Source organism: Lampris incognitus, chromosome 8, assembly GCF_029633865.1.
Source record: "Lampris incognitus isolate fLamInc1 chromosome 8, fLamInc1.hap2, whole genome shotgun sequence".
NCBI lineage: Eukaryota > Metazoa > Chordata > Actinopteri > Lampriformes > Lampridae > Lampris > Lampris incognitus.
This window is the reverse complement of record NC_079218.1, coordinates 11,743,679-11,767,517: the sequence shown is the minus strand read 5'-3', so window position 1 is coordinate 11,767,517 and position 23,839 is coordinate 11,743,679. Positions and strand designations below refer to the sequence as shown.

At 44.4% G+C, this 23,839-nt stretch overlaps 1 protein-coding gene across 2 annotated transcripts; it reads right to left on the bottom strand.

Moving 5' to 3' along the window:
• Nucleotides 1-1,046: 1,046 nt before the first annotated feature.
• LOC130117015 (thrombospondin type-1 domain-containing protein 1) lies at nucleotides 1,047-22,662 on the bottom strand. 2 transcript variants are annotated; one of them, XM_056285150.1, is made up of 8 exons: nucleotides 22,344-22,662; nucleotides 20,860-21,108; nucleotides 14,609-15,003; nucleotides 12,689-13,352; nucleotides 11,080-11,241; nucleotides 8,130-8,553; nucleotides 7,094-7,643; nucleotides 1,047-6,174 (listed from the first exon to the last, which is right to left on the bottom strand). In XM_056285150.1, the coding sequence occupies exons 2-8, from the start codon at nucleotides 20,918-20,920 to the stop codon at nucleotides 5,536-5,538; spliced, it is 2,895 nt and encodes a 964-aa protein (XP_056141125.1). In that variant the 5' UTR covers nucleotides 20,921-21,108; nucleotides 22,344-22,662; the 3' UTR covers nucleotides 1,047-5,535. The 2 variants fall into 2 exon arrangements, with proteins under 2 accessions (XP_056141125.1, XP_056141126.1); XM_056285151.1 differs by lacking the exons at nucleotides 20,860-21,108; nucleotides 22,344-22,662 and having other exon boundaries at nucleotides 14,598-14,718.
• Between the last annotated feature and the right edge of the window lie 1,177 nt (nucleotides 22,663-23,839).

Below are 23,839 nucleotides of genomic sequence, written 5' to 3'. Positions count from 1 at the left end.
CCGACCCAGACACCCACCCCCACTAGCCCAGAAAGTCACGTGAAAACATATATATATATATTTTTTGGTGCTGGTTTTAAAACCTATCTCGGTTTGTTATTTGGCGTTACACGTCGTCCTGTTCCGCCCACTGCACAAACGTGGCGAGCCGTTTTATCCTTTTTTTATATCACAAATTCAATTTTCACTTGCTTCATATCCATTTTTTGATGTCAGAACTTGAGCCACATTAGTTACAATTCAATTTTAACTAGTTGAAAGACCACTGGTTGGTATGTTGGTCATTTGATATCAAGATTTGTGTCAAGTGTTATTCGATGGCGCCCGTACTCGTTGTATTACGGTACATTCGGGTGTGACGTCACCACGTTCTCGCGGCAGCGTGTGTCGTAAGAGTCGGCAGTAGAGAGCTAAGACCTGCCCTGTTTGCCTAAATAAATATGCCTAACGTTAAAATCTAAAGAGGAAACCGAGTCAACCTTTGCATATCCTCCATACGCAACAGGAAGATTGCGCACCCCAGCTCAACAGGTTATGGGGCCCAGGCAGAGTTGGACACAAGCTGGCATTCAGGAGCAAGTTTAACGCGGAACTTCTACAGGCTATGTGGACCAGCTTGGAGGTAAGAGAGCGTTCATATCGCAGTTTCTTAATCTGTCTTTATGTTCTCGGAAGAGGTTTTACGCGGCGCATTATGCGTTAGCCAATGACGCCAACAAGCTAGCTTAGCAAAGGAAAAGTATAGCAAGCTAGTAGGCCGCGGTAAAATTGGCGCGTTGGCAAAATGGCGAGCCGAGCGACGGGAGTCTTGGCACCGCAGCTTTTAAGATAAGCGTGAACTTTGGGGAAACAAGATTCCTAGGCTGCTGACGTACTCTGAAGCTAAAAGAGACTATTTTACGTGAGCCCGCCGGCGCTAGCGAAGAACAGTTAGCTGAAGATAGGAGGGCGAATGCTGATTGCTATGCTGAGCTAATAAGACTGATAGATGATAAAAGCCTATCGCTGATAAGACACGAAGTCGCTGATGATGACAGGGAGCTCTGAGAATACTGAAAGAACATTATTCCGGAAAAAGCAAGCCGCGGATAATACATTTATACACGTCGTTGTCCAAGCTACGCATGGCGGACAACGAGAGTGTTACCGACTACACAATAAGGGCGGAGAACCTCATTACGGCTCTGAGAGATGCAGGCGAGACCATGAGTGATGGACTGATCGTAGCCATGATACTAGGCGGGCTACCAGACTCTTAAGTTGCTAGCCGTCCACATAACACAAAACGAAGATAACGTTACGTTCGCAGACTTTAAAAGAAGACTACGGGTCCATGAAGAGGCGGAGAAAATGAACACGGCAAGATGTACGGATAATGTGATGAAGACATGTGCAGGGCAATGCCGAGGCCCCACTAAGACGCACGCTAGCGACAGAAAAGATGAAGATGCCAACGTGACGTGTTACAAGTGTGGAATAAAAGGGCACAGGGCAAGAAAATTTTATCGACAAGTGTGGTGCAGTTACTGCAAAAATAATACACACCAAGAATACCTGTGCAAGAAAAAGGGGGCAGAAGATGGTGTCAGAAAAGTCGCGGAGGAACAAAATGGCAACCAAGACAGCCAAAGAAAAGGCAATGCAAACACCTGAGTCATACATAGAATATGGTGATAGGAGTGTACATCCCAGGGTCAATGACAGTGAAGAAAATGTTGTTGATGAAAACGTAGAAAATGTACCAGGTCTGGGTGTTCAGAGTGGAGTTTCTGGGACTTGACCTGAACAGACTGAACGCACACAGCCGGGCAAAGTCATCGAGACTGTAATCGGAAGGAACCCACCGCGAACCAAGAGGAGACCAGTTTACCTACAGGAATTCGAGACTGAGGACACAGAGGACAAACTGAAAACATGCGTGGACTCTTGTTATAGAGCACTGTGCGACATTCCTCAAACCTACCAGGACGCCATGGCATCAAAAAATCAAGGCAGTGGAAAAATGCCATGAACGAGGAGATGGGATCACAGGAGGAGAACGAGACCTTCAGCTTCACCCAGTTGCCATCAGGTAAACATGCAGTGGGGGGTAGATGGGTCTACACACTCAAGTGTGACATTGATGGATCTGATAAGTACAAGGCAAGATTTGTATCAAAAGGTTACAGTCAGAAACCAGGAACTGACTACGAGGAGACATTCTCACCCACAGCTGTTATGACAAGTGTAAGAGCAGTCATGCAGAAGGCAGCGAAGGAGAACCTAGTCTTACACCAGATGGATGTTAACACAGCCTATTTGCATGTACCAATTGACTGTGAAATCGATATAGAGCTACCAGAAGGTTATGAGAAAAAGTCAGAAACGTGTGAAAAGCTAGTATGCAAATTGCATAAGTCTCTCTATGGTCTAAAGCAGTTAGGCAGAAACTGGAACGCTATGTTACATACATGTTTGAGTGAAAATGGTTTTGTACAGAATCTGCTGATCATTGTGTGTATACAAGAGAAAAACAACGAAAAGGTAATCTTGATAATATGGGTTGACGATAATAGCAGCTAGCGACAAGGGTGTACTGAAAAGTGTAAAGGAAATGCTCACCGAAAGGTTCAAAATGAAAGACCTGGGAAAGTTTAAACATTTCTTGGGGATAGATTTTGAGCAAGCAGAAGGTCAAGTTAAAATGTCAAAGAAGAGATATATGAGCAAAATACAGGAGAGATTTGAAATGCAGGATTGCAGGTCCAGGGAGACTACATGTGAGCCAAAACTTGAGTACTCAGAAAATGCTGAAAAAATGAAAGAGCCAAGAAAGTACAGAGAGGCAGTGGGAAGTTTAATTTACTTGTCCACATGCACTCGACCAGATATAAGTTTCGTGGTCAGTAAACTATCTCAGCACTTTGCTGAACCAACAGAAGAACACTGTAAAACACGTGTTCAGATACCGCAAAGGTACAGCAGAACATGTTTTATGCTTCAAGAGAAATGACACAGAGAGACTAGGTTTAAGAATGTACAGTGATGCTGACTGGCATCAGATGTAACAGACAGATGTAGTACATCAGGCTATTGTGTCAGTCTAAGTGAAGGAAGCTCTTTGATCTCATGGAAGACAAGAAAACAACCGACAGTAGCACTATCTACTTGCGAAGCAGAGTACATGTCCTTAGCATCAGCCATACAGGAATGTATCTACCTAGAACAGCTACTCAGAGGTATAGACAAATACCAGTATGCACAAACAAAGGTGTACGAAGACAACCAAGGTATTATAGCCCTAGCCAGAAACCCAGTAAACAGGCAGAGGTGCAAGCACATTGATATTAAGTACCACTTCATAAGGGAAACTGTAAATAATGGAAAGGTAATCTTGGAATACTGTCCTACTGAGCAAATGATCGCTGATGTAATGACAAAGCCAGTCACCAAGCTAAAGCTAAAGAGGTTTGCTCAAGACATGTTTGGCACTTAGAAGTGCATAGAGTGTGTTCTCGTTGTCAAGGTAAAGAAGAAGCCTTATTTTTTGTTGTTTTGTTTTCCAGGTAATCCAATTGAGCTAAGAGCGAGTGGGGGTGTTAAGTGTCGTTATTTGATGGCGCCCTTACTCATTGTATTACGGTACATTCGGATGTGACGTCGCCACGTTCTCACTGTGGACAGTGTGTGTTGTCAGTGTGCAACAGTGTGTGTTGTAAGAGTCGGTAGTAGAGAGCTAAGACCTGCTGTGTTTGCCTAAATAAATATGCCTAACGTTAAAATCTAAAGAGAAAACCGAGTCAAGCTTTGCTTATCCTCCATACGCAAGAAGAAGATTGCGCACCCCAGCTCAACAATTTGAATTTCTGATATCAGCAGTTGTTATCTTAACTAGTTAACAATGACTTATTTCAAGTTGTAATTCAATTTACGATATTCAAAATGGATATTTCAACTAGTGAAAAGTTAATTTATGATATCAAAAAGATGTTGATAGCTAGAACAACGTCATAAACATCTCGTGGTATTTGCACCCAGACAGCGTCACATGATGGGTGTATGACCTCTCTTCCTGTGCCACCGCACAGCTGCTGTTCGCTGTGCAAGACACCGCCGGCCAAATACAGCAGAAAATATACAGGAAGACATGGTGGGTAAGAATGGGGGGGATGTGCGTAACTTTGGACAGGTCACAGAGTACTGAAACACAGTTTTCTGTTTTCACACCCGGCCGAATGTCTGCGTCTCAAATCCAAGACTGCCGTCCAGCTTTGAGAATGAGAAATTCAGGAACACCTCCGTGTCTTGTTTGACAGTGTTGGGGATTCGTCAGTGGTTCTTGTGGTCATATGGACACTCAAGGCTACATTAAATATGTTTTTAAAAAAACATTGCTGCGCGGTCGCCTCACAGCAAGAAGGTCCTGGGTTCGAACCCGGGGTAGTCCGACCTTGGGGGTCGTCCTGGGTCATCCCCTGTGTGGAGTTTGCTTGTTCTCCCCGTGTCTGCGTGGGTTTCCTCCGTGTGCTCCGGTTTCCTCCCACAGTCCAAAGACATAGGTCAGGCGAAACAGCCGCACTAAATTGTCCCTAGGTATTAATGTGTGTGTGTATGTGGGGGGGGGGGGGGCTGTGATGGCTTGGCGGCCTGTCCAGGGTGTCTCCCCGCCTGCCGCTCAATGACTGCTGGGGTAGGCTCCAGTATCCCGCGACCTTACTTAGAATAAGCGGCTTGGAAAAGGCATGGATGGACTCTGACAAACAAGTAATTGAAATACAAATAAACACGAGTTTGGTTTTCTGAAAGTTAGGGAATAATATAACGAATAGAAGATTAAAAAAGAAAGGCTGTTCATCGGTAGCACAGATTATCAGTTTAGACGATACAATATAAAAATGTGCGTTATATAGATATGTGCGTTTCTTACAAAATTACGATATAAAGTTTGACTTTACTTGTCCTATCTGCACTCACACCTACATGCAGTGTTTAGATAGTCCTAGACATTTGTTCCCTAATTTTCCTGTCCAGGACATGGTGTTGAGGATGCTGGAGGCTGAAATTAGAGAGCAGTTTGTAAGAGTTATTGGACGTCAGCCAGGACCTCCTCTATTTACTCGTCTGTTTTCATCATTCTACATTAAGGTCAGGTTTTCACGGGGCAGCAGCTTTGCTCTGAGCAGTCGGCATAATTCTCTCTCATATTCTTCTTCTATTTCTTATTTCCTGGATGTATACTGACGGGAGCAGCCGAAAGTAGTAGTAGTAGTATACTGATGCGTCTCGATTTGTGCTTTGGTGGTTCCTCTTCTTTGTGTTTTATTCTACAGATACATGTAATACATCACCCCATGCTCGTTGCGTTCATGTTCGTCCTAGTGCTCATGCTTGAAGACCACGTCATATAAACATGTGCTTTGTAGCGCCACTAGTGGCAAAACTACATTGGTTACCTTTAAGGTGAAGGTTAGAGAACTATGGAATGAATGTAGTCAATGAGGGTCCTTACAAATATAGAAAAATCAAATTGTGTGTGTGTGTGTGTGTGTGTTAGAGCTACTCTTCAACATAAGATGAAGTCAAGTCGAGGTCCATCATCCTCTGCTCTGCCTCACTCAGCCTGTAGGGGGAGCTGTCAACACCGCTAAAGTCTGCCGACATTGGCAAGGAACGGCACCGAGCTTTCCTCTGCTCCGAGGTGGATGCGCTGAAAGTGGAGCTGCGCTGGCGGCCATTTTGACCCAACACGCCAGAGCTGGATTGGGCTTCCTTTAATTTGCGGGCCAAGATGTTCCTCTGGATGGGAGAAGGGCCACGGCGGCTCCAGTTCTGCTCGGCCCGCTCAGCGCGACTCAGACCCAGGTGGCCTCCGACATGAGAACTGACAGGGCCGCCTATCCCTGAGGTTCCCCCTCCCAGTCCAGCTCCAGTCCCACTGCTATTCTGTTTGTCTCGCTCCGTGGTGCCATTAAGGTTGGCTTTAGTGTTGGTCCCTCTGTTTGTGAGCTCACTGCTCTGGCGAAAACCTGCTGTCTCCCCTAAGGGCCACCGCTGGTCATTTCCATGAGGTCTGCATTGGCTCCAGTCTGTGGCAGCTAGTTCTGGAATGGGGTAGGAGGGGAAAGAGGGGTATGGCTTGCTCTCTCGGATTCCTTTGGTCCTACAGCTTCCCTCAGGGAGGGTCCGCGAGCCCACCTTAGGAAGACAATGTAAACGGGTTATTGTATGATAGAAGTTCTTCAACTAAATAAAGAGCCACATTGATGCAATCAAAGCAAATACAACAAAAATGAAGAGGATACAGTTAAGGGCACAAGATAAAGCAAAGAATTAAAGCTGATATGAGACGTTTAGGGGTTTTATTGACTTTGTGCACCCGCTGGGGATGAAAGCATTGGTGTTTTGCAGAAGAGCGACTTCATTTCACACAAGCTTTCCCTCTTGTTGCAGGATTGCCATCAACTCTGGTAGCTGGTGCATTTGTTTTGAAGAGAAGAGTGAGAGATGTCATGATGTTTTAGAAAAACAGCTGCTGGTAGGATATACAGCAATGAAGTAATGTATCTCTAATTCTGGCTATGTATCCCGTTTGTGTGCCGTAAATTGCTTTGTCAGCTTTCATGGGGAATCTGGGCTGGAAACAAACGTTTGGAATAATTATATAACAATATCTAATTTTTTTGTTGGTGGTCTCATTTGGTTATGTTGGTCATTTCAAGGCATCAGAGTTAAACTAAGACTGATAAATTATCAGGGAAATAGTCCTTGTAGCAGCTGTAAATGAACAAGTGCCATTTCTCGCTATAGCAACTGATGGGGATATATCTTTGAAATGGCAAGACATCATGTTTTGGTGTCAATTTGAAGTAAAGTGAACCATTCTTGACAAAGTTTTAGCTGAAAAACAATTTTTACCTTTTTTGTGACCTTGACCCAGATCTGAAAATCTAATCAGGTCATCTAGGGACAATTACCCACCTTTCTTTGAAATGTCATGTTATTTGTTACATTTTTTTCTGTATCAGACAAACAAACAAGCAAATGGCATCCAAAAGTGGGTTACTGCTTTTGGGTGCCATTTGTCTGAATAAATGAATAAAGTTGGTTGGCTGACCTGAGTCATGCTCCTTTCTCTGAACTGTCTGGGGAGTGCAGAAGGTGGGGAATGAGGTCTGGGATCATTAAAACTGGAGGTTCGACGGAAATTTGGATTCTTCTGATTAGAATTTCCTCCTCCTGAAAGTCCTCCTAACCCACTCCTTTCCACCATTTCAACCCACTCCGCTGTGCGGTCGTGTCGTTTTGAGCTCCCCCCACTGCCATGGCCAGAAACGGGAGGCCCTAGGAGGAGCTCCACTCTGGGACTCAGTCTGTCTTGGGTATTCCTAGAGCACTGTGATGAGGCTCTAGCCTCAGGAAAGGGAGCTGCCATGCAGAGTTGGCTGAGGTCGTGGTTGTCCTGGTGTTGTCCTGGGGGAACAGTGCCGGGGAGGAGCTTGGTAGCAGTGAACGCTGTTGGTGTAGGAGTCAGGGAGTGTGTGGGAGAAGCTGACGTCTCCAGCATAGTATCATGGACGGGGCTCGAGGAGACATGGTAGAGCTGTGTGGCCTCCTTCAAACCTTTCTTCTTCATTTCTTTCAACTGCTGCTGAGCCAGCCGGTACCTGGACAGATACTGATCTTTAATTTCTAGAGAAAAGGACTGATGGAGGAGCCTCAAAAATCCAGCCTAGAGCTCAGTTTTTTCTATGTGAAATAATGTTTTAAATGTTAAAGATTCAGCACTTCATAATTCTTGCTGGAAATAAAATTGGCAAATTCTATTTGTTTCTGCACCTACACTTCCGATCTCTCTTAGCATCGATGAGAGCTAAGAGCTAACATTAGCTCTGTTGAAATGGTGCATAAGCATATATTTTGCAGCCCATACTAGACCTACTTCCAACGACAAACTGAAGACAATGATTCCGTATCATTCTGTTGCAAACAAAGTCACACAACAGTGGTGCTACGCATCTATGACAATATGTGTCACTGTTCTTTCTCTCTGTTGTCTTTGTTCCTCCAGTGGAATATCTCTACCATCCTGTCCCAAACCCTGTACATCTATCCCATTTTCTCTCCCATCTAAAACATTAACCTTTACATACCCAAAGATGGGCGGCAGCAGCTTTTGTCCTGTGGGAGACAGCCTCTCTGGGTCCTGCACCGAGGGCACCACCAGAGGCTGTGAAAGCGGCTGACCACCAAGGGGAGGCATCACTTTCTGGCCTAAACCCAAAGCCAGCCCGCCTTGGGGACAGCCGAGGCCGTCTGACAGGCTGGGTCTCTGCAGGCTGTTCCCATAGATGGAGGCTTCGTCTGAGAGCTTGCGTCCGCCAGGGGAATGCACCGAGCCTCGTCGAACAGAGCTGCACTGGGGTGTACGGCAGAGCTTTCTCCACACGGCCACCAAAACCGTGGCCAGGATCACAGCCAGGCAGAGGGAAACACCAGCAACCACCACCAGGTTACCACCGAGAGGGGTAGATCCCACAGACACAGTGGAGAGGGACGGAGAAGGAGCCGGCAGTGCTGGAGGTAAAGAGAGAGAGAGAGAGAGAGAACAGTTTTAACAGGATGCACTGCACAAGTCTGGCAGTCTTAAAATCACACAGAAATATCATCTCGTCTTGTTTCAAGAATCATTTCCTCATCAAGACTGTATAGGATTATTAAGGCCCAAGCACCAAGTGGTGCGAAGGCCCTACTGTATTTGTAGAGATTATTCTGTTCCTTTTTTAAAACTTCCAACGCAATTTTGAGGTGCTTGAAAACTCACGACACTTTGCACATATATCAGAAGTGGTGAAAATTGATATCTGATATGGGTCTCCTTTTTTTTTTTTTACTGCTTATTAATCCCCATGGGGAAATTCTTTCCCTGCATTTAACCCATCCTAGTTGTGTAGCTAGGAGCAGTCTTGGGCTTGGGTGTAGCAAATTGGCTTGACAGTGTTCCCTAACCATTTTTAAAGTCAGAAGCCCACCTTTAAATTTGATGTAGAAATACGAAATTTGGTAGGCAGAAACATCTCCAGCCCTACAAAAAAGCCTGTTGGAGCCATACCCTAAATCCAATAGGAAGTCCGCCATTTTGAATTTACTGTGCAATTTTTGCACAGTTTTTGCCATTTCCAGGCAATGTACCCAAACTCCTCCTAGATAATTGAGTAGTGTGACTTCAGATTTGGTCTGTGACATCTAAAGACCTTTGCGATGCTAAATTGCGAAGCTTTTGAGTTTTCGTGGAACACCCTTGATGTGGTGTGCCAGTCAATTTGCACGTTTTGTTGTAACCGGAACGTAACATTGTCCAATCTGCCCCAAATTTCTCATGCTTGATAAGAGTCCAGGCCTGAACACATCTACGTGTCAATATTGGGTCATAGTTATAGCGCCACTTACTGGCAACAGGAAGTTACAGGTGCTGTACTTTTACGATCTCTGCCTAGCATGTTAACCAGATCCATCTCAGATTGGGTCAGGGATATGTTGAGTTTTTGTGTAATGCCGTTGCCTTGGCGATGTGGAACATTTGCATGTCTGGCCATAAAAGAGGAAGCTGTTGCAACTTGAATTTACATTGTCCATTCTGGCCCAAATTTCACATACTGGATAACAGTCCAGGCCTGAAAACATCTACACGTCCATATTGAGTCATAGTCACAGCACCACCTACTGACAACAGGAAGTTAGCCTTATGTGACAAACACCATCAGATTTACAATTAACATGGTGCAGTCTGCACATTATATACAGCAACTGACGTATAATAAGTGGGTGTTCTGTAGTGCCACACACTGGACACAAGAAATAATATTTAACTCCTTCGTACAACGTTTGATAAACATGAAAATGCATATGCATGTCAGGCAACCTCAGCTAAATGTATTGCTGTATTAATCACACTTTTCTTTCTGTAGCATTGCCTACTGGCAACAGGAAGTGAAGATTGATGTCATAGCGCCACCTACTGGCAACAGGGAGTCATCCTTATGTGACAAACATCATTTGATATACATGAAATTTACACTGTGTGGTCTACACATGATACACAGCAACATGACATATTAGTAGGTGTTCTCTAGTGCCACATAGTGGATACAGGTGGTGATATCTAACTCCTTGCAACGTCCGATATTCATGAAAATGCATATGCATGTCAGGCTACCTCCGCTAAATGTGTTGCTGCATTAATGACACACTTGTGTAGCACCACCTAATGGAAACAGGAAATCAAGCCTTATGTTACAAACTTCCTTTGATTTACATGAAATTTAAAATGTGTGCTCTACATTTGATATGTAGCAACATAATGTACATTTAGTGTGTCTTTTCTAGCACTACATAGTGGACACACACACAAACACTTGTGTTCATGTTCAATTTGAAGCTACTGTTTTGAACAACATAAAAGTTTGGCTTAATGAAAAAGGAAGGACTTTTTACCTTTTCCTAACCTGTAACACTACAGATGTCCCATGGTAAACTTCTAAAAAACCCACAAGCACTTTATTTTAGAATGTGTGTTTTAATAGTAGTCTGTTATAGTCAGATAACAGTTACTTTACTTCACTATAGGACGTATAATGAGTGAATTTAAAAATCTTCTTAACTAAAAATAAGTGGTATGTTGTATGATAGATAAATCATCCTCCATTAGCATTACCTTGGCTGCCACTCCCCCTGACATGCATGAGACGTGAGGGCCCATTCATCACTTAATTTATGCTGCAGGCTACATATAATATCTTAAAATGAAGGCAATTTAGCCTGTTTCAATATTTCTGGTCGTTCGGAAGAAGTGATTCTAGGAGAATCTTAGCTATATTTCACTGCAGTGGCAGATTATTTTGCTTGTTTTGGGATTTTCTTCCTTGAATATGCTAAATTTTATATTAGTTTTTTGACATGGCTCTTTCTTTCGCAACGTGTATAAAATGAGGCTATAAATAATGTAATAAAATATGGTAATGAATAACAGGGAAAAAAAACCAAGGATATGAATAATGGAAGTGATGGGTGATGACGATGAGAAAACAGAGTAGGAAGGCTGACCGACGCAGTCCTCCAGTGAGCAGAGTGACTGTTCCTTCACCATGCCGGTGCACTGCAGCCCTTCAACACCAGATGGCAGCAGACATTCCCGGAATCGCTCCCTCACTCCCTCTCCACAGCTCACGCTGCACACGCTCCACGGCAGCCACGGGCCCCACGATTCTGCAGCCCCAAGAAAAGGGGAAAAATCTGTTATTTTCAGCTTTACGGGTTATAATTAAACCTCCCCTACTCTCACTTCCTTTCTCGCTTCCTTTCCAAACCAGAAAACAACGGGCGAACAGGAAGCTTCACATCTTCTCCGATGCTTGATCCCATGATGTTACAATTTTACAACTTCATTTAGCAGACACTTATCCAAAGCGACGTACATCTTAGCGTTAATACAACTGATGTACACAAGTTAAGCAAATTTGCCAAAATTCATTAAGTAAAGGTGGTAAAGATAAAGCCAAAATATAGAGCTGTCACAAGAAGTACTTGTATTTTAACGTAAAGGCTGTGTTAACAAATTTCTTCAAGAGGAACCAAAAAGAATATATTTTTTATTTCTGCATTAACACAAATAGCCCCCCCCCATCCAAGAGAAACAAAAAATATGTTTTTCTTACTTCTGTATCAACACAAAAGCCCCCCCCCATCCCATCCATTTTTTGGGACAATGTCTAATAGTTTCGAACATTTGTGTGCATGTTCCAACTGGACCTCTATAGACCTCTGCAGCACACAAACCAATTAAACTAAAGTCCACATACTGACTGAAGCAACATGGAGTAGTGTGTCTACCATGTTGAATTTAACAGTCAACCGAATTCAGATATTTTTGCAAAAACTAACAAACATTTTTGGTTAAAAACTGGCTCCACAGTAATGGTTATCAATCAATCAATCAAGTTGCACTTTATATAGTGCTTTTCTGGCTGCAACAGCCACTCCAAGTGTTATATAACTATTCAAATAAGTGCACAAAGTGTCATGATCTGTTGTTGTGAATTTTAAATAATTTATGTATGCCGGTCCACAACGAGCTGGTATTGATACAAGTTGCAAAAAAAGTTAAGCAACGTAAAAGGTAATTTTACACACACAAAAAAAGTTTTGTACAAATTTTCATGAATCCCCCCCCCTCCTTTTCTTCCAATTGTACTTGGCCAATTACCCCATTCTCCCGAGCCGTCCCGGTCGCTGCTCTACCCCCTCCGCCGGTCCGGCGAGGGCTGCAGACTACCACATGCCTCCTCCGATACATGTGGAGTCGCCAGCCGCTTCTTTTCACCTGACAGTGAGGAGTTTCACCAGGGGAATGTAGCGCGTGGGAGGATCACGCTACCCCCCCCCCCCCCGAACAGGCGCCCTGACCAACCAGAGGAGGCGCTAGTGCAGTGAAATCGCTTTAGTGTTAATACCACACAAAAGACTGACAATAACTGAAAAATAATCATTAATGACTGTTCGGAGTAATGAGCCTCATTTGAATCCTTAAACGCAGTATTTCTGCGTATGTAAGCAGATATCCTGATATATATAAAAATATAGTAAAATTCCTTATTATTATGATTGTCGTGATAATGATATTTTGCATAATCTCCTGTCAGTATGTGAATCTCACCGGCACTCCTGTGAACCACCAAACAGTTCTGTGCCAGACTTGGGGACTGACTGTAGTTGAAGACAAACCGGAAGCAGTACTTGTTCTTCCCGGGGAAAAACACGGAGCAGTTGAATTCGGTCTCGTTCTCTCCCTGAGTCAACCACTGAAACGCCACTGGAGGAGACGAGGGCTCCTTCGATCCAAACCCCAACGCTGCCGTTACTGCCGGCCCCGTCTCAAGTGAACCAGCGGCCCCCTTTCCGGCGTCTGCGTCCCGATACAGCAGGACTCTTCCGTTGATGTGGGCGCAGGGCGGTGTGATCAGCTTCACCTTCACCGTCCCTTCGCAGCCGGCCCTGAAAGCATTGGCGTTGTCCACCAGCAGCTTGTAGGCAATAATGCGTGACAGGTAGAGGGGCTCAGAGCTTTTCACCTCCTGGTTTGTGTGAGGGGACTGTAGGGCCACTCGTATGAAGTCCCTCTCCGTGAAGGGGAAGGCGCAGGGTAACTCAACGCGCTGGGAACGGAGTGCTTTGAGCGGGTGGCGCGTACGGGCCCGGACCTTGTCGATGCTGTTTCGCCCGATTTGGTTGAACTCCATGTAGCTGACTTCCATGAAGAGGACGGTGGAGTCCTGGCTGCTGGCGCACGGCTGGAAGTGTTGGTTAGTGGATATCCCCACCTGACAGGACGCGGAGAGAGAAACTTGAGAGTTTTATCTTTGGGTCGGAGTGAGCGATTATTTGAAATTGTCATCAGAGAGCTTCATTTAACACCTAACACTAATGCTCATTCTCAATCTGGTCATAGTTTTCTGGTACAATACACGAACTTGCTGTTTGGTTGGTGTAGAATTTGGCGATACGATTCATATCACAGTACAAGTGTCATGATTCAGTGTCTCATGATATATCATGATGATACAAACCCTGCGGTGTATTGCAATATTTTATCAAGATTGTGGGAAAATGTCATAGAAAACACATCGATATGCATAACATCAAAGTCATCGGAGCCATAGTGTGGCACTGGCAGTGTCTGCTGTTCCAATACTGCACCTGCCATCTAGTGGTCAGAGATGTAAACTACACAATGAAGTTCCGCTACTGTCATGTCTCTGTGTAATCTGTGTAATGATAACAATCGATACAATGTTTTAGAAAATCGATGCAATATTGTGAGAGATGGTATCGTGATACTCAAGTTTATTGATATTTTCATACCTCACTATTTCAGTGCAATACACTGGATCCTATTTGCCTTAAAGGGAGAGTAAACATTTTTGTTATGTTTTGAGCTGAACATGTTGGTGAAGGCCTAAGATGGTAAAACCTCATGATAGATTCAACAAAAAACGAGACGCATCACATGGCTGCTTTGAGAGAGAAAATATATGCTTTTAATTACGTGCGGTGAAATGCACATTACTGAATTGCCTGCGTTATATGGGGGCATCGAAGACAGCGAAACCCATGTGACCCAAGCGACACACATGGCGTCCTACCTCTCTGGGTAGACGTCTCATCACTGTCCTCTACATCTACACCCTTTTATATCCTTTATACATGGACACCTCCACCACTGTCCTCTACAGCTACACCCCTTTATATCCTTTATACATGGACACCTCATCACTGGCCTCTACATCTACACCCCTTTATATCCTTTATACATGGACACCTCCATCATTGTCCTCTGCATCTACACCCCTTTATATCCTTTATACATGGACACCTCATCACTGGCCTCTACATCTATACCCCTTTATATCCTTTATACATGGACACCTCATCACTGGCCTCTACATCTACACCCCTTTATATCCTTTATACATAGAAACCTCCATCACTGTCCTCTACATCTACACCCCTATATTTTACCTAAATGTGAGTAGGCGAAGACAGGCATAACACAAGTGCCTACTTACTCTTTAAGTACCTGAAAAGATCTGGAGTGGTTACTGGCCCTTTCCACAGTGATGTGAAAGGTGGGCCACCGCACCTGCAGTTCAGAACTCCACCACACCTTCGTAGTTTCTGCGATGCTCCCATCCGTTCCATTGGCGTGAGAGGAAGTGATGGCATTGGTTTGCTTCAGGTGGAAGCGGAACGTACCAGCATACAGGAAGCACGAGCAGTTGAACTCTACGCTCCTCTCTGATTGGTTGCTGGGTAGGATTCTGGTTAGGAGGGTGGTATTGGTTTCCATGTCGACCAGAGAGATGGTGGTGCTGCAGACGGTGCTGATGTTGCATCCTGTCCTGAAGTCCACAAAGACACTGGCATTGCTGAGGGCAACGTGGAGGGAGGGCCAGACGTTCAGGCCTGCAATAGCTACAGGAAAGAGGCGGTGTAGAAGAGAAAGGAGCCAGGAGAAATGGACAGAAAGCATAATTTTAGAGGAAACATTGACGAATAAGTTATTTATTCATTATGCCCCTTCTAAATGAACCGGAACCAACACAGCATATTTTCTTGATCTGAGTTTTGATCTTAAATTGATCAATTTAACCAATTAACAAAAATTAAAGCTGAAACCTATAGTTTTCCCAATCTGGCAGTGAGAACTACAGACAAGGTGTAGCAGCCATTGTGGCTGATGTGCCATCAGCTCAGCAATAAACAGTTCCCACCCTTCTAAAAATGGATCCTGGGACTAAAGCTAACACAGGCAATCTAATGTATTACAAACTACATCACACTATATGGGAACACTGTTGTACAGTCATATTGATTGTCATGGACACGTCAGCATCATGTTTCAGTCTTTTTTTCCAACACACACGTTTGCCGCTATACCAGTGTTTGTCCTACGCAGTCAAAACATCAGCAGTGGTATATGGAGACTGGAGCGTAACCCAGCCATTGAGGATGCACAGGCCAGTGCATTCTTAGTGCCAGTCCCAAGCCCAGATAAATGGGAAGGGTTGTGTCAGGAAGGGTATCCGTTGTTAAACCTTTGCCAAATCAAATATGTGGATCCTAAATCAGATTTTCATACTGCATTGGTTGAGGCCCGGGTTACCAACAACCACCACCGGCACTGTTGGCCAGCAGGGTGCCGGTGGAAACTATGCTACTGTTGAGTGAATGAGAAGAAGGGGAAGGAATGTGCAGAGGCAGCGGGAGAGGAGGAAGGGTAGAAGTGTGGCGGTGAGAGCCAGAACTTTGAATATTGGCACTATGACTGGTAAAGGGAGAGAGCTGACTGATATGATGGCGAGAAGTAGGTAGATATATTGTGTGTGCAAGGGGCCAGGTGGAATGAGAGTAAGGCCAGGAGCATTGGAAGTGGATTCACTCTTCTACCATGGTGCGGATGGGAGGAGAAATGAGGTAGGGGTAATTCTGAAGGAAGAATATGTCAAGAGTGTGTTCGAGATAAACAGTGTCAGACAGAGATATGAGTATAAAGCTGGAAATCCGAGGTGTATTGATGAATGTTATCGGTGCATATGCCCTGCAAGATGGGTGTGAGATGGAAGAGAAAGAATAATTCTGGAGTGAGTTGGATGAAGTGGTGGAGAGTGTGCCCAAGGAGGAGAGAGTGGTGATTGGAGTAGACTTCAGTGGGCATGATGGTGAAGAGAACAGAGGTGATGAGGAGGTGATGGGTAGGTATGGTGTCAATGTGGAATGTGGAAGGACAGATGGTGGATTTTGCAAAAAGGATGGAAATGGTTGTGGTGAATTTATACTTCAAGAAGAGAGAGGAACACAGGGTGATGGATAAGAGTGGAGGAAAGTGCGCAAAGTTGGGCTTTATTTTATGTATGAGCCATGATCTGAAAGTGATTGGAGACTGCAAGGTGGTGACGGGAGAACGTAGCCTGACAGCATCAGATGGTGGTCTTTAGGACGACTTTGAAGATCAAGAAGAGGAAGAGAGTGAAGACAGAGCCAAGAATCAGCTGGTGGAAGGTGAAGAAGGAAGACTGTTGTGTGGAGTTCAGGGAGGAGTTAAGACAGGCACTGGGTGGAAATGAAGAGTTACCAGATGGCTGGGCAACCACAGCAGAAATTGTGAGGGAGACCGCTAGGAAGGTACTTGGTGTGTCATCAGGACAGAGGAAGGAAGACAAGGAGACTTGGTGGTGCAATGAGGAAGTACAGCAGAGTATACTGAGGGAGTGGTTGGCAAAGAAGAAGTGGGAAACTCGGAGAGATGAAGAAAGTAGACAGGAGTACAAGAAGATGCGGCGTAAAGTCAAGAGAGATGTGGCAATGCAAGTCAAAGGTGTATGGTGAGTTGTAAGAGAAGTTGGACATTAAGGATTGGCTAGACGGAGGGACCAAGCTGGAAAAGATGTGCAGCAGGTTAGGGCGATCAAGGTTAGAGATGGAAATGTCCTGACAAGCGAGGAGAGTGTGTTGAGAAGGTGGAAGGAGTACTTTGAAGGGCTGATGAATGAAGAAAATGAGAGTGACAGAAGGTTGAGTGATTTGAGGATAGTGAATCAGGAAGTTCGGTGGGTTAACAAGGAGCAAGTGAGGGCAGCTATGAAGAGGATGAAGAGTGGTTGGTCCAGATGACATACCTGGCATGGAGCTGTTTAGGAGAGATGGCAGTGGAGTTTTTAACTAGATTGTTTAACACAATCTTGGAAATTGAGAGGATGCCTGGAGATTGGAGAAGAAGCATACTGGTACCGATTTTCAAGAATAAGGGTGATGTATAGAGCTGTAGTAACTACAGAGGTATAAAGTTGATCAGCCACAGCATGAAGATATGGGAAAGAGTAATAGAAGCTAGGTTAAGAGGAGAGGTGACGATCAGTGAGCAACAGTATGGTTTCATGCCACGAAAGAGCACCACAGATGCGATGTTTTTTTTGAGAATGTTGATGGAGAATTATAGAGAAGGCCAGAAAGAGTTGCATTGTGTCTTTGTAGATTTAGAGAAAGCATATGACAGGGTGCCGAGAGAGGAGGCGTGGTATTGTATGAGGAAGTCGGGAGTGGCAGAGAAGTATGTAAGAGTGGTACAGGATAGGTATGATGGCAGTGTGACAGTGGTGAGGTGTGCGGTTGGAATGACAGATGGGTTCAAGGTGGAGGTGGGATTACATCAAGGTTCGGCTCTGAGCCCTTTCTTGTTTGCAATGGTGATGGACAGGTTGACAGACAAGATCAGGCAGGAGTCTCCATGGACTATGACGTTTGCGGATGACATTGTGATCTGTAGCGAGAGTAGGGTGCAGGTTGAGGAGAGCCTGGAGAGGTGGAGATATGCACTGGAGAGAAGAGGAATGAAAGTCAGTCGGACCAAGACAGAGTACATACTATGTGTGAATTAGAGGGAGGACAGTGGAATGGTGACGATGCAAGGAGTAGAGGTGACAAAGGCGTATGAGTTTAAATACTTGGGGTCAACTGTTCAAAGTAACGGGGAGTGCAGGGGAGAGGTGAAGAAGAGAGTGCAGGCAGGGTGGAGTGGGTGGAGAAGAGTGTCAGGAGTGATTTACGACAGAAGGGTACCAGCACGAGTTAAAGGGAAGATTTACAAGATGGTAGTGAGACCAGCTATGTTGTATGGTTTGGAGACAGTGGCACTGACGAAAAACCAGGAGGTGGAGATGGAGGTGGCAGAATTGAAGATGCTAAGATTTTCATTGGGAGTGACGAAGGACAGGATTAGGAACGATTATATTAGAGGGATAGCTCAGGTTGGATGGTTTGGAGACAAAGCAAGAGAGGCAAGATTGAGATGGTTTGGACATGTGTGGAGGAGAGATGCTGGGTATATTGGGAGAAGGATGCTGAATATGGAGCTGCCAGAGAAGAGGAAAAGAGGAAGGCCAAAGAGGAGGTTTATGGATGTGGTGAGGGAGGACACGCAGTTGGCTGGTGTGAGAGGAAGATGCAGAGGACAGGAAGAGATGGAAACGGATGATCCGCTGTGGCGACCCCTAACGAGAGCAGCCTAAAGTAGTAGTAATAGTAGATACGGAGACTGGAGACTAGTCTCCACCCATGGTAAAGATGACTTGTGGTATCATGGAGTCTGACTCCTTGGTTCAGATAGATAGAATAACTATTCATGAATGGAAAAAAAATCCTGGATTTAATTTTTATTTTGTTATTTGAGTGACTTTGCATTAGTTGGAAAATGTTTTGGAGATACTAATCTCAAACTAACTGACGTGAACCAGCAGTTAGTGTTTGACATGACTATAGACAGACAATCCTGAAGCGTTAACCTGTACTCATTAACTGAACGGTTATTGTAAATCTATTCCTGCTTTTCTACTCTGTCCACTCGGTACCCATTACATGTCCATCCACACGGGAAGGGGAATCCATCATCTGTTGCTCCCATTTTCCCCCCTGTAGAGTTCCTCATCCGCACTGAGGGTCTTGGGATGGGGGAAGTCTTACACTGGCACATATTCATTCCCTATTGTTCTAATTCATTATGAATTGTTTTGCTATTTTAGGATTGTATGTTCTTTGTATTGTTTTTTATTATGAATTGTGCAGTGTCCTTGGGTGAATTTGAAGGTGCTTATGAGTAAATTCTTCTTCTTCTTCTTCTTCTTCTTCTTATTGTTGTTATCATTATTATTATTATCATATTTTCATCAGTTGGAGAATGTAATGTGATTGTAAAGCCCTCGTGGGGCTGTGTTGTGGTTTAGGGCTGTACTGATTAAATGGGACTTGATGTGGAAGTCCTTTATCTACATGAACTGCTGTAATCTCTGTAAACATCAGATGTTCCACTATGGTGGCGTATCCATTTAAAGAGCTGTTATGCTATTTGAATCCTGTTGTGTTGAGCTCACATCCTGACAAAGCAACGCTCTCTCTCTCTCTCGCCAAAGGAAAGAGGGTGTGGGGAGAGGAAAAAAAAACTTGCCCTCCTTTTTCCGCCTGCAGCGGAACTCCTCTCCTCCGTTTGAAGGAGTCTGTAGCGCGTGCACGCGGTTCAGCCAGATACGTCAGTTTTCACATGACGGCCGTGCTGGGTTTGGCGAGAAGAAAATTAAAATTAAAATGAACAGAAAATAAAAATAAAAAAAAAAGTTTGGTGAAAATGAAGACAGGCACGGCCCAGTTGGACATCAAAACCATATTTCAGTGCCGATTCAATACATAATGATTTTTAAAAAATATCATAATATTGTAAATATTGTGATTCAGCGTTACGATTTTTTAAGGCTTCTTCCCCTCTTATCGACAGTGAAGTAATCCAGAAAATGAAGTGTAGTTATTTGAAGTCTCGTGTTATAGAAGCTCACAACGTGAGTTTACCTCAATTCAAACAGTTCAGATTCTGAGCAGAGTTTAGGAATTTATCATTTAGCGTAATTAAATAGTTGGCTTGGCTTTTTCTTTGCTGCCTTGCCATCTAGAATAAAGATGTATTCATCCTCCAAAGGTGAAATTATTAGTAATAATATGAACATATGGGAACATAAACTAGTGACAAAAAAATCAACATTACATATTTAAAAAAATATAAATCAAAACTTCAAGAGACAAAAATCCCATTTTCAAAGTCAATGGAAATACTGTCCAAGACCATGACACCGAATGAAAACACCAACTGTGCATTTTACAGAAAATGGTTCATTTTAGCAGTTCAGGAACAAGTGACATGGTGTGTTTGGATTAGATAAAATGAATCTTTACTGATCAGATTGTGTTTATATTTCTCTGATTGTTGTCTGATTTGCTCTTTTTGTGCTATACATAAAGAGAATACATCAGGTTTTGATGGCTAGCACACACAAATACACACACACACACACCACGTTTCTCAGTACTTGTGGAGACCCCTCACTGACTACATTCATTCTCTAGCCCTTAACCCTAACCCTAACCCTAACCTTAACCAACTACAAGCCTGACCTTAACCCTAACCCTAACCTTAACCAACTACAAGCCTGACCTTAACCCTAACCCTAGCCCAATCCTAATTCTAACCTTAACCCTAAACCCAAGTCCTAACCCTAAAATAGACCCTTTTCCTCATGAAGACCCCCCCAACCAAAAAAATGTCAAAATGTCCCCACAAGGTAGGTGATTTCAGATTTTCTATAAAAACCTGGCACACACACACACACACACACACACACACACACACACACACACACACAGAGTCTTCAGTATAGCTGCTGGGTCAGTGTGTGAAGCCGGGACGTGGCGTTGGTGTGCAGTAAGCGACAGAGGCTCGTCAGGACTCACCGGATGCCATGAGCGCCAGCAGGAGTGGCGAGAGGGAGACGGAGCCCGGTGGCATTCCCATGCCTCTTCGTCCTCCTCCACCGCATGACCCTCCTCTTCCTCCCGACTCACCTCCTCTTACGCAGCCAGAGGTTCATCAGAGGAGATGCAACGCAGCCAACCACCAAGCAAACAGATGATGATGACGATGAAGATGATGAAGAACAGCTGAACGCTTGTCAGATCATCGCGCCAGAGGAGGCGCGGGGTCTAAAACAGGAAGACAGGAAGGTGACATCTGGATTCGCACGGGCATCTTCCTCTGCTTCTCACCTTTGCCACACAGGTGGCGCGCTGTCGTGTCCATCATGAAGACGGATGACTGACTTTTACTCGCCCCCTGCTGATCCACAGTGGGACTCTGCAGACCAGCAGGGGTTTCACACGTCTGCGCTTCTCCTGGTGCACTTAGTTACTAACTAAGAAGGAGTGAGTGTGCCCAGGTCCCCCCTTCACGGAAATATGCTCACATTGTCTCAGAGAAACCCCGGCCATGGGTAACGTGCCAAATTAGGATTTGAGAAAGACAATTTTAGCCTACGTCCATTTGGAGACGTGTGATAATGACGACAAACCAAACTGGATAAACCGCTTCGGCCGGTGTGATGTTATCTTTCCATCTGTCTCTCTGGGTTAACGCCGTTTTATTAAAGTCTGTTTCCAGACCCCATTATGACTCGGTTCTCGTCAAACTGGGTGGTCTAGGCCAGTGGTTCTCAACCTTTTTGGGGTCCTGGACCCCCTGCGTATTTTTGATCTACCCTTAGGACCCCTCCACCTGATCTTGGGGGAGGGGGGTTGCAATTTGATAGAAACAGTAGAAACTGCATTTTAAATGGCATTATAGCATTTATTCACTCTTTGGGGCAAAAATAAGAGCTTTCAGTTGTAACTTAGATATAGTTAACAAAGCAGAATTCTTATGCAGCAACTTTTAACAATGCAAACGGGAGCGAGATCTCTTATTAAAAATACAATAAATTACACTTGTGAAACAGATGTAATTAGAGAAAAAAGTCCCGTTACCCTTTATAGTTTAGGTAGATAAAGGTCTCAGTCACATTTGAGTAAAATAATCCTATTTCTATAAACGTCATAGGATCTTTTTTTTTAAAGATATTTTATCTTCACGGACCCCTTGCAATTACACCACGGACCACTAGGGGTCCGCGGACCCCCGGTTGAGAAACACTGCCCTAGGTGGTATTATCATGAGTATTTCACGTTATGCTGTAATCCAACATGAGGTTCTTTCTAGAAAGTTTCTGTGTTTATTTCTAGGCGACGCCCATCGACTTGTGCGTGTGCTGTGTGTAAAACCTCCACTACTTAAAATGCACCTTCCAGCGATGCGAACGGAAGTCCTTACCGGGCCAGATTAACGCTCGCGACCCTCTTAACTTCCCCCCCCCCCTTCTGGAATAATCACATCGTAGGTTACTTACGTTTCCCGGAGCCTCGGTGTGACTTTACTCCATCCGACTCTCCCCGCGCGCACAGAAGGCAATCGCAACAACGCAGCCCTCCGCTCTCGTCACAGCCGGCAGCCCGCTGATTGATTGATTGATTTGATTTGATTTGACTGATTGATTATAGACGCAGGATCCACCGGCCGGGGTTCGGAGACCAGTCGCTCGAGTCGCGTCTCGCCCGTCGGTAGTTGCGCCCGTGTGGCGTGAGCGAGCGTGGATATGAGCGCGTGCGCGCGCACCGGGAAGGACGCGCGGCGCGTTGACCGCCAATTAATTAAGTGGCTTATCAAATGAATGACGTGGGGCATGTCAGGAGTTGTCTGTTTGATGTGATTTTTTTTTTTGTTTTTTTTTTTTGTATCAAAATACGGACACGACAGACCCCGAGGGTGGACTTTCAAACTTTCACGTGAGCAACGGAAGTGAACATGTAAATTTTACATAAACGACATCTGAATATATTAGGGGTTCTCATAGTATTATAACCTCCAGAGGTTCACTGTAATGCATATCATAACCCTGCAACAAAGGCACGGTGATTCATTTTATAGTGATGCCAAGCAGGCTTTACTGTTGTTTATACCTGTCCACCAACTCATTTGCCCCCGAGCGTTTGTTGATTGACAGATTGAAATGGTTAGCCAGCTAGAGCTAGCTAGCTAGCTAGCTAGATAGATAAAGGACAGGAAACTTCCAACAGAAACAAATCATTATAGAGGTTCATAGCTTGTGAGTTCGTAGTAGAGGTGTCAGATTATAATGTGGTGGTGAATCTACGGGTGTTTGCGTTACAGCGAGAGACACATAGAGGCCATCAAAAGGTCACAGGTGCCGGGGGGAAGTGACTACATACAGGAACATTTGAGATGTGACAGATGGGTTTATATCCCCCCCCCCCCTTGAGCTGGAAAAGCCCGTATATATTCAGACAAGCAGAAGTCATATTGGTATAATTACATTTAGGAACAAATTCAAAGCTGAGAGAGGTCAGCCACAGTAGCATCGTGTATCGTAATTGGCCTACAAAGTGAGTGCGAAGGGCAGGAGGGAACCCGAGGCCGAGTCGTCGTTATGAAAATAAAATTTGAAGATGCTAAGCGTGGGTAATAAACTGTTCAAACATTTGCCTAACACAATCAGATTACCTCGTTCCCACGTATATATAATCTGACCAATGACTCGCTCTGACACAATCCCCTGATTAAAAAGAAGACATTCTGTAGATATGAACAGATGGATAACTCAGCCACTCAGGACATGAATGAACTTGAAATGCAGTGGTGTCTAAATCAGCCCATCTCAACACGAGGAGAGAATCCTGGTTTTATTTTGATAGTACCCTAACTGTGCAACAACATTTGAATGCTGGTTGTGATTAATCAAATTTTATTAACCATTAATGTGATCAGGACTACCGGAGGTCTACTCTCAGGACTCTCTGGAGCAAATGAGTTTTACCCACCGTAAAC

What these genes read in the sequence shown, in the direction of transcription:
- LOC130117015 (XM_056285150.1), bottom strand. Translation starts at nt 20,920, where the DNA reads ATGGGAATGCCACCGGGCTCCGTCTCCCTCTCGCCACTCCTGCTGGCG. An exon ending in GGTGGTTCACAGGAGTGCCG is followed by an intron (nt 11,242 to 12,688) that starts GTGAGATTCACA and finishes TTGGGGCTGCAG; the next exon opens with AATCGTGGGGCCCGTGGCTG. An exon ending in CTCACTGGAGGACTGCGTCG is followed by an intron (nt 8,554 to 11,079) that starts GTCAGCCTTCCT and finishes CTTTACCTCCAG; the next exon opens with CACTGCCGGCTCCTTCTCCG.